This window comes from Scomber japonicus, chromosome 4, assembly GCF_027409825.1.
Source record: "Scomber japonicus isolate fScoJap1 chromosome 4, fScoJap1.pri, whole genome shotgun sequence".
In the NCBI taxonomy this organism is placed as follows: Eukaryota; Metazoa; Chordata; class Actinopteri; order Scombriformes; family Scombridae; genus Scomber; species Scomber japonicus.
The window spans coordinates 8,551,440-8,567,567 of NC_070581.1; the positions used below are offsets into that span (position 1 = coordinate 8,551,440).

Genomic DNA, 16,128 nt, shown 5'->3' on the forward strand with positions numbered 1-16,128 from the left:
AAGCACGTGTAGAGACTGTTCTGCAGTTCTCTCTTTTTGTCTGAACTGCAGAAACATTTTTTCAAACGGAAAGCAACCGATGATGGTGCTGAGTTGTAAAGAGGGGAGGCAGGGGAGGACAGAGAACCAGGGAGCAAGAAGGAGGGGGGATGGTAAGGACTTGTTTTGGAGGAAATCTGGAACCTATAAACTTGGGCAACTTCTATGAGAAGAAACGAACGTCACAAAGGTTCGATTTGGTTGGCTGTACGACACACCTTTGTCTCCGCCTCGTCCCTTTGATCGGGCCAATCGTTTAAGATTTGTTCTTCCTGTTGTCTTAAGCCCAGCTGTCCGGAAAAAAAAGACCTCTGGACCAATCAGCGAGTCAGACGAGTGGGCAGCTGTAACTTACACAGTTCCCTCCCTTTAAAAAGTCAGATTCAGGTTGCTGTCGACTCACATGCAGCCACAGGAGCGAGACATGAGCCTGATTTGCCGATGCAGCGTACACTCACAGGGGCTGGGAAGTGATCGTAGGCAGGTTTTCATGTGTGTAGATGAAGAAAAACCCCAAAATTGAGGAGTGATTAGTGAATCATTTTGGCTTGGCGTGTTCGGACGTGACAAAATGTAAAGCTGATAACTGTTGGAGAAGAAGAAGAACACAGCAGAAGGCCGGAGGAAGCGCGCAACGTAACAGAGGGAGTTCCTGAAGACAAACAGAAACAGGACAGAGGAAAAGTGTTTGAAAGAAGAAGAGGGGGAGTGGAGAGAGAGAGAGAGAGAGAGAGAGAGAGCGAGAGAGAGAGACATACCAGAGGAAAGAGAGAAGCACCAGAGATACTGAGAGAAGCGGGGAGTCACAGAAAGGAGACAGAAGAAGAGAAGAAAAAAATAAACCGTGGCCAAGTATGAGAGAGGAGGAGCAGTCCAATGATGACCACCCTGAGGGAGAGGTGGTTTCCAGTGCGGAGAACACAGGAAGACCACCTTCTAACGCCTGTCCCGTCGTCGTAGCAACACCGGGGATCACCGGGCATAAACGGCAGACGGGCTCACACACAGAGGATCACGTTACCACAGTTATCGCCACCACGTCGTTGGATGATGGCAAGATCAAGCCAGGGGAGGACAACCAGGTCTTCACGCCAGCTGGACCCAAAAGACTCAAGAAGAGTCCTCAGCATCGACCTCCTTCCTCAGGCCCTTCTCTTTCTCCCGTCCCCGGTCCTAGTCCAGGGGATCTCTCAGGCCTCGAGGACCCACATGGACAAAGGGTGATCGCCAACATCAGGGAGCGCCAGAGGACACAATCTCTGAACGAAGCCTTTGCCTCATTGCGTAAGATAATCCCAACGCTCCCCTCTGACAAACTGAGCAAGATCCAGACCCTTAAACTAGCATCGCGCTACATTGACTTTCTGTACCAGGTTCTGCAGAGTGACGAGATGGACTCTAAGCTGACTGGGTGTAACTACCTGGCCCACGAAAGACTGAGCTACGCCTTCTCGGTTTGGAGGATGGAGGGAGCCTGGTCGACCATGTCTGCTGGTCACTAGACCTGCCGGAAAGCACGATTTGTCTTGTCTTGACTCTTGCCATTAAATGTATGATAAATTCCTCATTACAGGGAAATACTGTTACTTGATGTGGAGGGCTGACTCATAGTATTTTAACACCTCAGCTTACATCATCTGTTTACCTCAGTGATGATGGAAAGACTGCGTGACTCTAGACCAGAGGAGAGTCCAGTAGTTTTATGTTGAGCGTTTGGATTTAGCTGATTTTTAAACCACTACCCTTACATAAAAACATATACATATATCCATTGTAGTTTTTCCATTATTGTCCAGCCACGTATCTTCAATCATTTCTAACTATGACCTCTTGAGGTGCTTTTGTTTTTGTAGCTGTTCCTGCTCATGTGTGGCAATTTTGGCATTTGAAGAAATACATCATACATTGTGGTGGGTGTATGATTGTGGTGGGAGCTTTTTAAAAGGATTTTTTACACTCTGTTTACATAGATGACAGTGGAGGACAAGACAGGTGAGAGACAAAAACAGCCGGACTTGTATCAACAACATTTCGAGCCAGATGGTTAAATGTTGCCTCCACATGTGACAGCTCGGCTCATTCTGCTGGACCTCCTTGGGTGCTGAAGCTTCATCCCCATCATCACCCCTTGATTTTTATCATCATAACTGCCATCAGTATCATGATCATCATTGTCATCTTCATCATTATAGGTATGCATACTCTGAGCTACATTGGAGCTTTATCTCTGGGGCTAGCAAGTATATAAAGGTTTATAAAAAAAAATCTAAAAAGAGAATGCAGATGAAGGATTAGAAGAAAGTCAGAGCTGGAAAGACTAAATTGGATGTTTCAGGAGATATTGGACCTTTGGACTATTTCAGTACACTTTGATCTCCTACTTTTCCAAGACTCTGACACGTTATGAATCCCTGACCGCCTCTGAACCCAAACGACGGTGGAAAAAGTAGCCGTGGGCAGCCGTCGTCCTGACTTAAGTTTCTCCTCTTTATACCCAAAACCAAGCCCCTTTGTTTCTTCTAGTGCCAGAAAAACTCTCCTCTGAAATTCTTTCCTCTCATTCGGGCCCAAATTTGCTTGCGTTTGCATGAAACCGTGATACAGCTACGGCGAGCTGACGAGGAGGCGTAATGAAAACAAACGGTCTCTAAAAGCTATGAATCATGCGTGTCACCATCAAAGGGGAGGCTGATGTGGCTCCCTGCTGGGCTCCTATAAACCGCTGGGAGTGATGGAGGAGGTGAGAGCTGATTTATACACACACAAATGCGCACACATGCATAGGTGTAGCCTCCCACCTTCCCCCCCACCCCCCCGTTTCATAGTTTAAAAAAAGAACCATTCTCTAAGACAGCCTTACCAAATTAAATATGTGCTCTAAAGCAACAAAAATCCAGTGTGTTATTGTACCACAGATTTTTTTTTTTTTTTTGGCTTAAAGAGAACTAATGCAAATCAAATCTGCATCACCTGCAAACATTGAGCTTTCATTTCATATAAACAAGCAAACTCCAGTAGAACAGGGTTTGACATGGGATTTGTATTTGGTGCATATCCATGACAAACAACTTCCTCCATCACTGTGAATATGCATGAAGCCCTGCAACCTATAATTAGAGTGTCCCAGGGAGGTAGCTAATGTTTCCAGCTCCAGACTTTTACTGAGCCTCATAGTCAGCACAGTGTGGTCTCAGAAGACTAACCTTCACTGACATGTTAGAAGACACTTGACATTTAAAAAGAATTCACTTTTTGGGCCAGAAAAGGAAAAGCAGCCCATGTGCATGTTGTAAATGAAACGAGGGTGACTGGCTTTAAAAATCAGAGAGATGAATACTGAGTACATGTGGATTTATTTGCTGAGGCAGTGACAGCTTTGAGTTTTACTGTTACTTACTGGTGTCAGAGGTTTTTTAAACAGTGATTTTTGGCAACAACTATGATCCAAAGTATATTTACTGTCAATGCTGTCAATACTGAATCTCAGTCTAATGTTACAGTGCAGTGTATCACCTTGTATAAAATATGTAACAATTACCTCATGTTGTTTTTCCATTCACGAAACGAATTGTGAGAAGTTAAGGGAGTTATTTTGGAAATGTGAAATGATGTTGTAGGTTTGATTTTTTTGGGGGGGAATAATTTGGAAAGATTTTATTCATATGTCAATGTTGAATTGTTAAAATGTAGCCAATATGACCCCCACCCTAACACACACCCACACGGACACATACTTGAAATGAGTATAAGTAAACTGAAACGTTTCTGCCTTTTTGTCTTTCCAGCTGCTGAATAAAGTGACTGTGATCTTCCCTGTTCATCTCTGCTCCGTGCTACCATTTTACCATTCTAGTCATGTGGACTTTGAAAGAAGTGGAAACATTTTAGGTACCTCACTTTTTGGAGAAAAAAAAAAGAAGAAAAAAAAAAAAAGGACTTGAAGGCATCTTGATCAGTATGCAGACTGAGGACATTTTTCTCTGGGACAAGTTAACCAACAAAGAACTGTCATTCATTGAGAAGAAACTGACAGTACAGGTGGATGTGGTGGACTGGTATTTGTGGGTTTTTTTTTTCTTCCTTTAAACCACTTTTCCTAAGATGTTATCCTAAAGAAACTTATATAAGAGCTGTCAGTGTAAAATAATCTGAAACCTGCAGCTAAGGAACAAGACTTCAGACAGTAATGAGGCTAATAGGTGGCGTGTAAAGCTTTGTTGTTTTTTAAGGAGTAAGAAAAAAAACCCTGGACATGCAGCTTGTATATCATCTTAATAGTTTGAGACTGTCTTAAGAATAAAAAACTGTTCTCAAACTATTCATGAGATTCTTGTTTTTGTTAAAACTGGATGATGAAAGGTGCAAGATTTATACAAGCACCACACCCTCTTTGTCTCCTGTCTGTCTTGTTAAACTGTCTCTTGCTCTCTCTCTCTCTCTCTCTCTCTCTCTCTCTCTCTCTCTCTCTCTCTCTCTCTCTCTCTCTCTCTCTCTCTCTCTCTCTCTATTTAACTCCCTCCCTCCTTCATCTGCTCTTTTTTTTTTAATGAGGTCTGTGTGCCTTTGCCTGGTCAGTCAGGAACAGTTAATTCCTCCAAAAAGAACACGTTAATGTGCAATTAAGGGCTCTGGGAATATTTATAGCCTGTTTGGACTTCAATTCGGAGTTGTAGCTTGATCTTTTCAGTTAGGCGACGCTGGCCTGCAGGTTTACTGCTGTGTATCCTAATGCTTGAGTAAGGCTTCAGTCATTTTAAGATTAATGGAAAAATTCCTCACCCGGCATGTTGAACACAATATTGTTTTCTTACTGCCTCTGTGGTAGAGGTAAAGAACGCTGTGCATGTACACACTCACATTGTGACAATATTGCTCTACATTGTGTTTAATGGATTTACTTAAATGTTGAATGTTGGCTGACGTGAGATATATATGTTTATTAACTTTTTTAAGGCATTTTCACATAAGTTGTGTTTTCGTAGTTAGCAGCGAGCAATAACAAAGTTCTGGCAAAAATAGCTTGTAGTTTCAGCATTCTTACAAATGGAATACATTCATTCTTTATGTTTGGCTTTAATATTTAGCTGTAGTTATGGCATCAGTAAATCTGCTGGCAAACAATGTGTAAACAGCTGGAATTGATTTAGCAAATTAGCTTTCTGTCTGGAGGAATTAGCACCTGTCACTCAAACTGTACTCTGATAATCTCCCATTGTACTTATTTTTCAAAAGTTTCTATATGTAATCTGTTGTTTTGGTTGGACTTGAAACTAACAAACTGCACTCTTTTAAAGAGACATTGCGCATAGCGGCCTCCCTTGTATGTGTTTCCTCTAAAAAGAACAAAATTTTTAAAAGAAGAATCATGTTAGACCAGGTATATGCATCTTCTTCACAGCTGACTTTGGATTCCATTCATGATCATTTGCTGGTGATGTTGTATTTTTAGTATTTTTATAGAAAAACTTTTTATAATTTATCAGTTTGACCCCCATAACTTTTTGGAAACCGTACGCAACAAATGTTCTTATTATCAAATGCATTCATGCACACAGTATATATATGCAGCGTTTATATCATGTTCTAACAAAAAGGCAAAACCAGAGCTTGTGTTGGAAATTATTTCTTTTTAATCAAGAGGAAAAGACAAAAATAACAGTACAAAATAGACAATCTTTCTATACATACAAATGGTAGGAAATATGGAAGAAAAACAACACATACAGGTAAATAATAAAGAATAGTATGAAACAAAGATTTCAATGTCATGTTTATAGATACAGAGTTACTGTAAGTCCAGTTAGTTACCAATACACATACTACTGAATGCATCAAGGCACATGTGTGACATGTGTATTTTGGTCTTGGAGTTTCTATTTACAGTGTCTTTCTTTAAGAAGAAGGTACAAATGACATCAGTAATAAAGGGAATTAAGAGCTGAGGCAATACTGGCCTCTACATAAGACAATAATACATCCACTGGGAATATAATACAGAAGTCATTTACAGTATTTGACAGACACACAAAACACCCACACACACATTCTAACACTTGCAAAAGCATGCACAGAAACACATGACACAAGTGTACATATGTACTAGTGCACATGCAAATACCAACACAACTTACACACACACACACACACACACACACACACACACACACACACACACGCTCATCGACACGTCAGACAGTTACTTCATCGACACCACATGCACCTGCTGGGCACACTGTATAAGAGAGACACAGCACATTGTTTCATTGCTGCTAAGACTACTATGAACAACGTTAAAAAGAATGACGCATTTTTCAGTGAATGCCAATTCCACATGCAATACTTCCTACATAATTCCTACTTAGGGTGGAGAAGTAGAACGACAGCAGTGGGACTTCCTACCATTTTGGTTTCTATAAAAGCTTCTGAGGCCTTCTGTTGGGCAGATGATGCCCAGAGTCTGACTAAAGCAAACTGAACTCCTGGCGCACTTACAGATTCCTTCCTACACGTTAAACTGACAATATCTCCTTTGGCCGGTCAAATTAACATGCTGTTCAGATTGTGCTCATTTCAAATCAAGATTTTATTCCTTTTTTAAAAAAAAAAACGGCATTTAAACACAAACGCCAAATCAGGTCTCACTTTTTGAAATCTTTGCCAACAAGAGTTAAAAATCTGATTATGCTGCTTTCAGTCCAATCATGGACTTAAAAGAGAAAACTCTTAAGCTGTTTTCAGATGCCAGCACTTTCATTGAAGAGTGTTTTTGTCTAGATGCTATTTTAAGAAACTTTAAAACCCTAAAAAAAAAATTTAAATCAGAAAGTTTGTTTTGGGCTGTGTATTTTGTCAAAGTTAAAGACATTTAGACTCTTATCTACAGCTCTAATCTAAAAACATTAGTATTGTCCATCTAAAGCCTAAACTGGTAAGCCTCTAGCATGCAGGGAAAATGCACTTCAACTAGCTCTGCTTTGCTACATAATAACCTCCAGTCTAAGAAATGTGATCTTCTTATTTTGATTGTTGGAATGCAGAGCTCTCAGAAAATTCTTCAAAAGACTGATCCACATGATTTCTGCTACAAACATCACTTCAGTACAGATGACTGACAAGACACTTTTCACACATTTAGCATAGCATCGTCTGATGGTAGCATGACAAGCAGAGCTGCTTCCAAGCACGGTGACGTTAAGCTGAGTAAAAGTGTGTACTCATAGAGAAGAGTCATGTGGGAAAACACTCATGTTCACTTCAAAACAAAACACAAAGGATTAGCTTCCTTAATTAGATTGTGACTCGGCCACTTTTTTTCTTTTTTTTCCTAACCATATATGACAAACAAAACATTTGAAGGACTATAAACCAGGACTCTCAAATTGTATCTCCTTATACAGCATGTATGTGGACATCAATGAACTCATCCTCGCAACAAACAGTATACAAAAGTCTGCATATAAGATGTTCATCTAAATCCACAGGTTCTAAATGCTGTCTTAAGAACAAGAGTCATTGTAAGAGCAGTATCCATACTGGTCCCTCGTGTTGCTTCCACACAGCCCCACTGCCAAGTGCAGGCTGTTATAAGGCAGTTTTCTTTGGGTGATGTCCATTAAGTGCATTAACATTATTGCTACTACAAAACAATACAATGGTCCTCAGTGGTGGAATGAACGCTCATTTAGTCTCAAATATAAACAATAATATACAGTATTCAATACTAGTGGTACATCAAAAGTTCATTATTTAGTACTTGTGTGTTTAGGTATTTATATGTGTGTGTGTGTGTGTGTGTGTGTGTGTGTGTGTGTGTGTGTGTGTGTGCATTTAAGACACTGAATAGCAGTGAAAAAATGAAATCCTGCTCTTAAAATCGTTCCTACTTTCCAGATGAACTTCATGGGAAATACAACTCCACAGTATTTCGGTCAATTCGTGTCCTTTGAGTGAGTCGGAGACTTCATAAGACATCTCAGATTGCGAGTGGGAAAAAGAGAGCAAACGCCATTCATCCAAATCTTCAATAAGCAATTAAATAACCTAGAAAGAGGAGTTGTTTTGTGTTTCCCAGAGCTTTGGAATTTCTTATGGTTCACATTATGGAATGCACAGTGCAATAAAACAACAGGGACGTCTGCCCTTTCTTTGTTTCTACAAAACCACAGATGTCCATTTTTGTGTCTTCATTTTCTCTCTTTACCTCAAGTTCTTTGTTGTCTTCTTTTAGTGGTTAAACTGCATATAATGACATCATTAAAACAATACAGACAATCTCTGTGTCTTTTTTCTTTTTCTTTCTTTATGATGTGACCACTTCTTATTGTTTTTCATCTTATCCGTCAGATGTAAGCATGCAAGCTTTCACCTGATGTCAGAGGTTCACTCAGTCATTAGCCATTCTGCATCCTGTTCAGCTGGCCTCAGATATGGGAAGCAAAATGGCACAGGAGAGAGGAATTTATAATCCAAAGTCTCCTCCCTCTGAACCCTGATGTTGGTCCTTAAGTTAAGGCAAAGTTAAGGCAACAAAACAGCTGCTGGTATATAGTGCTTCAAGAAAAATCAGAGCAGGACTCTGCATCTGAATTCTGTCTGTTTCTATATGGTTTGTGGTCACAGAGCCGTTCTTCTGAGTTTTCAACACACACAAAATCCAATGTCAGTCAGGAGACATGAAAAGTCTATTGAAAAAAAAAAGCATCCTGTATTGCTCTTTGGTGAGGTTTCAGAAGGATTCCCAGCTGCAGGTAGTGCTGCTGGCTTCAGCTGAATAGTTGCCAGCATTGAGGCGCTCATGCGGCAGGTTGGTAGGGGTTCAGCATTGTGTGTTGGTGTATGTACATGTGTGTGAATAAGGCAAGTAGGTGGTGGGGCTCAGTGGCATTACAAAAATGTCCCCTTCATGGTGGTTGACAGCGCAGGAGATCCAAGGCTACAGGTTGGGCCAAATTCCTGAAAGTGAGTTCTGTGAGGTGATCGGTCAGATTCTTCTACATGGAGTCACTGTCATGCTCCATCGGCTCAGCAGGAAGGCTGGAGGAAAAGGTGAGAAAAAAAAAAAACAGGCATTAGGGGGAGAGCTGGTGAGAGAGTGAAAGTTAGATTTTCATATTTGTTTGGTTGTATGAGTGTGTGTATGTGTGTGTGTGTGTGGCTGAATGTGTGTGAGGTACCTCTTGCTGGAAAGAACTCCCACAGAGAGCGAGGCCAAAGCATTGACAGCGTCTGTTTCCTCACAGTCTCTTCTCTGAGCAGCCAGGAAGGACAGACCCACTGATCCACTGTAAGCCTTCACACTCTGCCAGTACTGACCTGTGACATGCACATTTACAGGTTACTGGTGTTGTCAAGGTAATACTGCATGTTTAATACTATTCTGATCAAAGTATCAGAGGCCAGATGCCGCATGTCTTGATGATAATGGTATGAAAACGTAGCAGAGCAGAATGAACACAATTAAATAAAACAACAAATATATGTTTGAATACATGAATACACTTGTTGCTGCTCACTTTGTATCTGTATGACAGTCTGCAGGGAGCGGACTGCATTAGCGTTAGGCTTCTGGAGCAGGACTTCGTCTGGCAGTGGGTCCTACAGGACAGAGAGGCAACCATTAAAACACAATCACATCATTTCAATTGTTACCAGAGACGCAGTCAATGCTTAGTTTTAAACAACCACAAAAAACATAGGCACCTTATGAATATGAAAGTGCACATTTTCTACAGTAGCTAGTATACAACATAGTACCATGGGACACATAATTACAGTAAGTACAGTAAGTAAGTTTGACTTGGAAGTTTCCCTGACCTCCCTGCCTGTTGTGTCTGACCTTTAAAAAGCCCTGATCTTCCACAAACTCTGGGAATTTCAGCACTAAGACAGATGTTCCCTTCATCTGTTGGTTAAGCAGATGATTCTGATGAAGGTATTAATAAGAACTCCATTACCGAGCATGCCTTACCTGATTGCCTAGGAGTGCACTGACACAAGCTTCAGATGCGTCACAGATAGCTGTGAGGTCATGACCTCCCTCAAGGGACAAAACCAGACGACCCCCTGCTAGAGACATCAGCTGGTGGGTCAGGAAGCTGAAACCTTTGGTAGACAAACATGCAGAAATGTCAGGATGAGATATGAACCATGCAAAAGAAAATAAGAATAAAGCTACGCAGGTAAGCTGCAATCATGAGACGACTTACTGCACTAAAACCGCTTTTGCTATAATTTCCAATATTCTCTTAAACAAATGTGCAGTATATTTTTACCTTGTGGATCCTCCCACAGTACCATGCCGGCTACTAATTACTATAATTATGGTTACATCAGTGATGCTCCGAGGTATGGTACTGTAGAAGGCACAACTCCTGCGTTTTGGTCCATGCTTGACAGGAGCTGTAATAATCTATTAATATCTCCAAATACCCACAGGACCACAAAATAAAGTTCTTATTGGCATCCCTTGATAAAAACCAGACGTTGGGCTGAAGACTGGAGGACAGACTGTGCAGTCTGTGGTGGAGAGTCATGCTTACATTTGGCGGAGACCTTGTACCCTCCCAGAGGAGCGGGGTTGCCCTCGGCAGCATCAAAACCAGCCGACACCAGAACGACGTCCGGGGAGAACTCCTGAGCGATGGGCATCACCACAGTCCTGCAGACACACACAAACACACACACGCTGTTAGGAAATGTCTGTGTTGTTACAGTTCCTATTGGGTGCCAATAAAGGTTGATACAAGTCCAGTTTTCCTTTACTAGGTAAAGGTAATACAAACTTTGCTGTGTTTGCTACAGTCAGAAACATCTGTTAGTCTGATCTTTTGTTTGTCACATGAACCCACGTACACATTTGAGCCTTAAAAGGTGCACAGGCATGCAGAGGAATGTACGGTGACTGTAAAAAAAATGAAAGGCTCTCTCTAGACCAAGTGATTGGTTTGTCCTTGTCGCTCCCTATAAAAAGGGCTCATTCTATGGTAATGAAAACACAACAATTTGTTATTTTGTGGTGATTATACACTAATGAAAATATACTTAACAATATTATATTCCTGCCAAGTCTGTTCCGCTGGTTTCCACTCAATTCTACACACTGCACCTTTAATTTTATGCTACTACAGAAAGAAAAGAAAGAGAGGAAATTGGGCTTTTTGTTTATAGTCACATAAACAGCCAAGCTACAATGTGTTCATTAATCACACGATCTAGGAGAGTTCTTTTAACACTGGAAAAAGTGTTTACATTACAGTAATGACATTCCCACTGAGACATCACTGGAGACAGTGACATTTAATTATCCACAGAAGACCACAACAGAAGAACACCTCTATGCACTGTCCCTGTAATGATACTGCACTCTAACAACCACATCTCATCATATGCTCATGAGGGTTGTCCCTAATATTAAGTGAACAGTAGTTGTTTTAAAAGTCAAAGTGCACATTTCTAATCATTGCAGTTGCCTGAAGGACAAATAATTAAATCTAAAAAAAGTCATTAACATAGTAAGTGAAACCAAAGTTGGTCTGATCCCTGACTCTTGTTTGGATGTTGGAGAGGCTGCCGAGCCTTCAGTAACACTGTCTGCTTGACAAAGTCATATTGTTCTGTCAGCTCTTATAGCTGCTTGGTGTTGTTTGTGGACTTGAAACAGATGAAGGTTTTCTTAATGCTATTCTTTATTAAGAAAGAGAGCCGTGCTGTCCTGAAGGAGGGGAGGACTTGACTCTGCAGCTTGATGCTGTCGGTGGAGTTCAAAGTCGAGCGTGTGAGTCTGTTTCCCATTAGAGGGTTGTCACTCTCCTCACGTCATTGACAACACAGAGAAAAGAGGAAAAACAGTCCATATGGGATCCATTTACCTTCATTATTCTGCCTGGGGACTTTGGAGACCTCCCTCCCTCCCTTTTTGTACACACACACACTCTCACACATACACACACTCACACACGCACACAAACACATACTGCTGCCATGACTGCATGCAGATGGCAACATGAGCTCATAGACAAAAATGAGAACACAGATAAAACACACAAACGCATTCCAGCATGAGCGTATACATGCAAGTACACAATAACACAAAGACAAACAAGATAGAATGATGACGAGGAATGTTCGCGCATATACAGACGCAGACACGCGAGAAATCATTTTGACTTTGTCCCCGCTTTAATAATGCTGTATGTTATATGTTGAGGATGTATTACCTGATGATTCATTAAATAAAGTCAATCCATGAAGCAGACCTAAACTTTATCATAGTCATGTGAAAATTAAGCATGCACACACACACTCTCCTCACTCATCCCCACACATAACCGCAAAAACCAACCCCACCTCCCCTGTAGACCCATTAAAGCTGCCACGCTCCCCCCAGAGAGCGTAACTATAGACAAACTAATGGAAAGATGGAGGGAAGGGAGGGAGGGTGGAGGAGAGAAGGGGACGCTTATTAAAGATCAATCAAAGGAGGAGAGGAAGAGGGAGAATGTGTGTGTGTGTGTGTGTGTGTGTGTGTGTGTGTGTGTGAGGGGTGATGGGGCTGGGGTTGAGGGTGATGGAAAAGGAGGAGGGGGGAGGGGGTAAGAGGGGTGGGGGGTTGTGGAGAATGAAGGATAAGGTGAAAATGCAACAAAGCTCCCCCTCTGAAGCTGAAGCACTCACAAACTTAAACCCATAAAATGAATTCCATTAAATGGCTTACACGTTAAAGTTTTTCACCCCACAGACCGTTCAGCATTTTGAAAACTTTATTAATTACAGAGGAGGTGTATGGCGTGTATGTGGTGGGTGGGAGGTAGGGGCCTTTTTAGATTTCGACTCCATATGAAACGAACATTGCTTTTTATGAGTTGTTAAGGCAACAGGCCTCCCCATTAGGGCCTACAATAAGATTATGTAGACTTATGGTAAAATAATGATGATGATTATTAGCTGTATCATGCCCTCTCTTTCACTAACACATTTCCTGTCATGTGCCTCACTCTCTACTATTGAACTAAAGGCTCATAGTGCCAAAAAACATGACCTTCGTTAACTCTTAATTATCCCTCTGTATAAAAAGGCACCACATTGTATTTGTAGACGTGTGAGTTTACACTACAATTCAAGTTTCACATGCACTCTGTGATCTAAACTCAAATCCCATTCTAAGGTCCTGAGATGAGTCTTATTTTCTGTAGCTGAGCAGATAATTATCTGAAATGTTTTGATGTGGTCAACTCTCGCCATCTGCAGCTCTGAGAAAAGTGAACTTCTATTAGGTCCAGAACTTGAATACTGGGCCATACGATTGACATTATGCAATAATAATGATAATTTGAATCAGTTTTGTCATTCCCATTGAACTTGAGGGAGCATGTCTCTTCAATTCTTCTTCGATTTGATCACTTTGGAGATTGGTTAAACTCTGTTTTGTCATGAAATACTTTCCATAACATATTCTGTTTTAAATTTGAAAAAAAAAGGGGGAAAAAAAAAATCAAACTCTGGAAGGCACAAAATTCCCTCCCAGCATAACAAAAACTCCACAACATCCAAAAACATTAGGGAGGTCACTCACCATGAAAACAGAACACTGAAGCCAGCATTACCTACTTCATTGTGCTCACAATTTTCTGTTCTGATGTTAAGGAACAAACAGGGTGGGACAAATTCAAATCTAAATTACGAGCAAATGGATTAAATGCTTTCCTTCCTCCAGACTAATAAAAACACTGGGTGCATGACACTAGTAATGATTGTAAATGACTTTGTGTATTACTGGAGGTACAAAATAATGACAGTAACTAAATGCACTGAAGCAGATGATTGCTGAGGGTGCTGGCCTATGTTGTCCTTTTATTACTGTTACGATTATGGCCCACCGACTATACATGTTTCAACACGTGTGTTTGTGAATGAGAACTGCATATAAACACACGCATGCTTGTGTGTACATGTGCTGTTTCCTCCTTCATGTCTGCTGGTTTGCCACTGCGCCCCTTTTCCAGTAAACGTGTGGTTGTCACAGTTTTCCTTTGTCGGTTGGATGCACCAGACAACCAGAAGGCCCACCCTACTGAAACTTTATTGGTGCCAACCACCCACCGATGACAATTATCCAACCCACAAGCAGGAAGTAACAGTCGACATTCCGTCAAACATAAGACCTGGAGACCATTTACTGTAAAGCATCAGAAGTTATTGGAAACAGAGAGTGCTAGACACATGCTCTCCAAATGACAGGGATTATTAATTACGTCAGAGGAGATGTGGAGCCTCTGATCAGCTAAAGTGTGTTTGTTGTGGTTCAGTGTGAAGGAAGAGAGTGAGAGCATCTCATTACAACTCCACTGTATACCCTAATCCTGATCAATGAAAGATGGAGTAATGGTGGCAGCAAAAACAGTGATACAACTTAAACTGTTTTTTAATGTTGGGGCTCACATCTAAGACATGAATTGAAAACAGTTATTGGCACCACTTTAGTACACGCTAAAACAAACACCAAACACATCCAAAATGTGACTGATGAATACAGTTCAATCATAAGTCCTTATGAGGAATAACTGCACATAAGATGTAATGACATTATAATGCTATCTAATCAGCGTGTAAGCTTATGTTTAAAAAGAGTAGTAGTTCTACCTGAATGCAGCAAGGTACTCTGCATCTCCCATGGGTGGGTCCAGTCCTCCTGTCCATGCCACATTCACATTGAAACCCTCGCCTGCTCCAGAACCCACCTAAAACCAACAATTCATTTAGTAATGATGTCATCCTTGTTGCAATATCTCTCAGTAAAGATATGCAGTTTCTGATGCTTCACCCACCTCAGCCGGTGACCCACTGCCAGGGAAGAAGTTCCCGTCGTCATAGCGATGAAGTGAGATGTAGAGAATGCTGGGATCACTGTAGAAAATTTCCTGGGTTCCGTTACCATGGTGGACATCCTAGCAACAGGATTGGGGTAGCAATATTATATATTACGGTAGTGGAACCAGGCGATTTAAACCCATTACTTATTATCACATACATGCTTTGAGTACGTACATGCGTATTTTCATCAATAGAAAACAACAGTAGTGAAAATACCAGCATGAAGCCAGAGTTGACAAGCTGTCTCTTACCCAGTCAACAATGAGGATCTTGCTGACGCTGAGCTTGTGTTGGAGCTGCTTGGCAGCTATGGCCACTGAATTGAAGTAACAGAAACCCCTGTAGAGACAGCCAGAGTGGATACAAGTTAAAATACACTTTAGAATAACATAATCACTTTAATTGAGAAGAAAAATATTGAAGCTCTTCTTTGGCTCATTTCCTTTTCACCATTCTTGGATGAACATTTTGAATTGTGTGTGTGTATGTGTGTAGCTTGTTTTCATGTTGCACCCGCTGTTCTTAATAAAAGTATCTTTTAGTATATATATCACAAATGGAAAACTGTAGTCGTACTTGTATGTGCTCAGGATGAATGAGAACAAAGATAAGTAGTACAAGCACTAGTGAAAAAAAACACGACATACCTAAAAAACATGGTATTAATCTTCCTTATTTTGTACCTTTGTCTCTGTGTCACTTCATAAATATCCCCCACAGACAAGCTGCTGACAGTGCAGCGAGAGCAGGAAAGCTGAGCATGTGACGCATGTGACACACACACACACACACACACACACTTACATTGGATTGGAGGGGTCTGCATGGTGCCCTGGTGGTCTGACCACAGCAAAGCCATTCTGTGGAGAGAAACGTGTTATTAATTAGTGTGTCACTGGATATGAACTACTTGCACAATCTAAGGCTCCTTTAAACGCATTATACCCATCACCAAAATTCAAGACAGTATGGAAACATGCTATCACTTAATTGTTTGACAGGTCTCATAACACAGTAAATCAAAAATATCAATGTATCCTGTTGATCTTAAAGGTTGGTTTACTTAGTTGTTTTATTAGGACTGCACCTGATCAGAGTCACACAGCTCATCTGCTCCTCTATTTCAAAAACTTTAGATTATTTCTACTCATGACATAAATACTTCTCATATATGTGTGTTTTTATTATAAGATACATTCAAGTGAAGGGAATGTTCCTGAG

At 41.0% G+C, this 16,128-nt stretch overlaps 2 protein-coding genes across 3 annotated transcripts in view; one reads left to right on the forward strand and one right to left on the reverse strand.

The window, feature by feature from the left end:
- The first annotated feature begins 851 nt into the window (after positions 1-851).
- Positions 852-1,775, forward strand: LOC128357449 (twist-related protein 2-like). Its single transcript, XM_053317802.1, has one exon. It carries the CDS (start codon positions 894-896, stop codon positions 1,539-1,541), a length of 648 nt encoding a protein of 215 aa, XP_053173777.1. The 5' UTR covers positions 852-893; the 3' UTR covers positions 1,542-1,775.
- A 5,212-nt stretch (positions 1,776-6,987) lies between these two features.
- Positions 6,988-16,128, reverse strand: part of hdac7a (histone deacetylase 7a) — a 55,392-nt gene continuing 46,251 nt past the window's right edge. For both annotated transcript variants that reach the window (XM_053318247.1, XM_053318249.1), the window contains exons 18-26: positions 15,712-15,767; positions 15,159-15,246; positions 14,862-14,981; positions 14,677-14,774; positions 10,578-10,696; positions 10,007-10,140; positions 9,552-9,633; positions 9,213-9,351; positions 6,988-9,072 (exon numbers count right to left, since the gene is read on the reverse strand). In XM_053318247.1, coding sequence (XP_053174222.1) covers positions 9,030-9,072; positions 9,213-9,351; positions 9,552-9,633; positions 10,007-10,140; positions 10,578-10,696; positions 14,677-14,774; positions 14,862-14,981; positions 15,159-15,246; positions 15,712-15,767 — 879 coding nt within the window. In that variant the 3' untranslated portion in view covers positions 6,988-9,029. The remainder of the gene's footprint in view (positions 9,073-9,212; positions 9,352-9,551; positions 9,634-10,006; positions 10,141-10,577; positions 10,697-14,676; positions 14,775-14,861; positions 14,982-15,158; positions 15,247-15,711; positions 15,768-16,128) is intronic.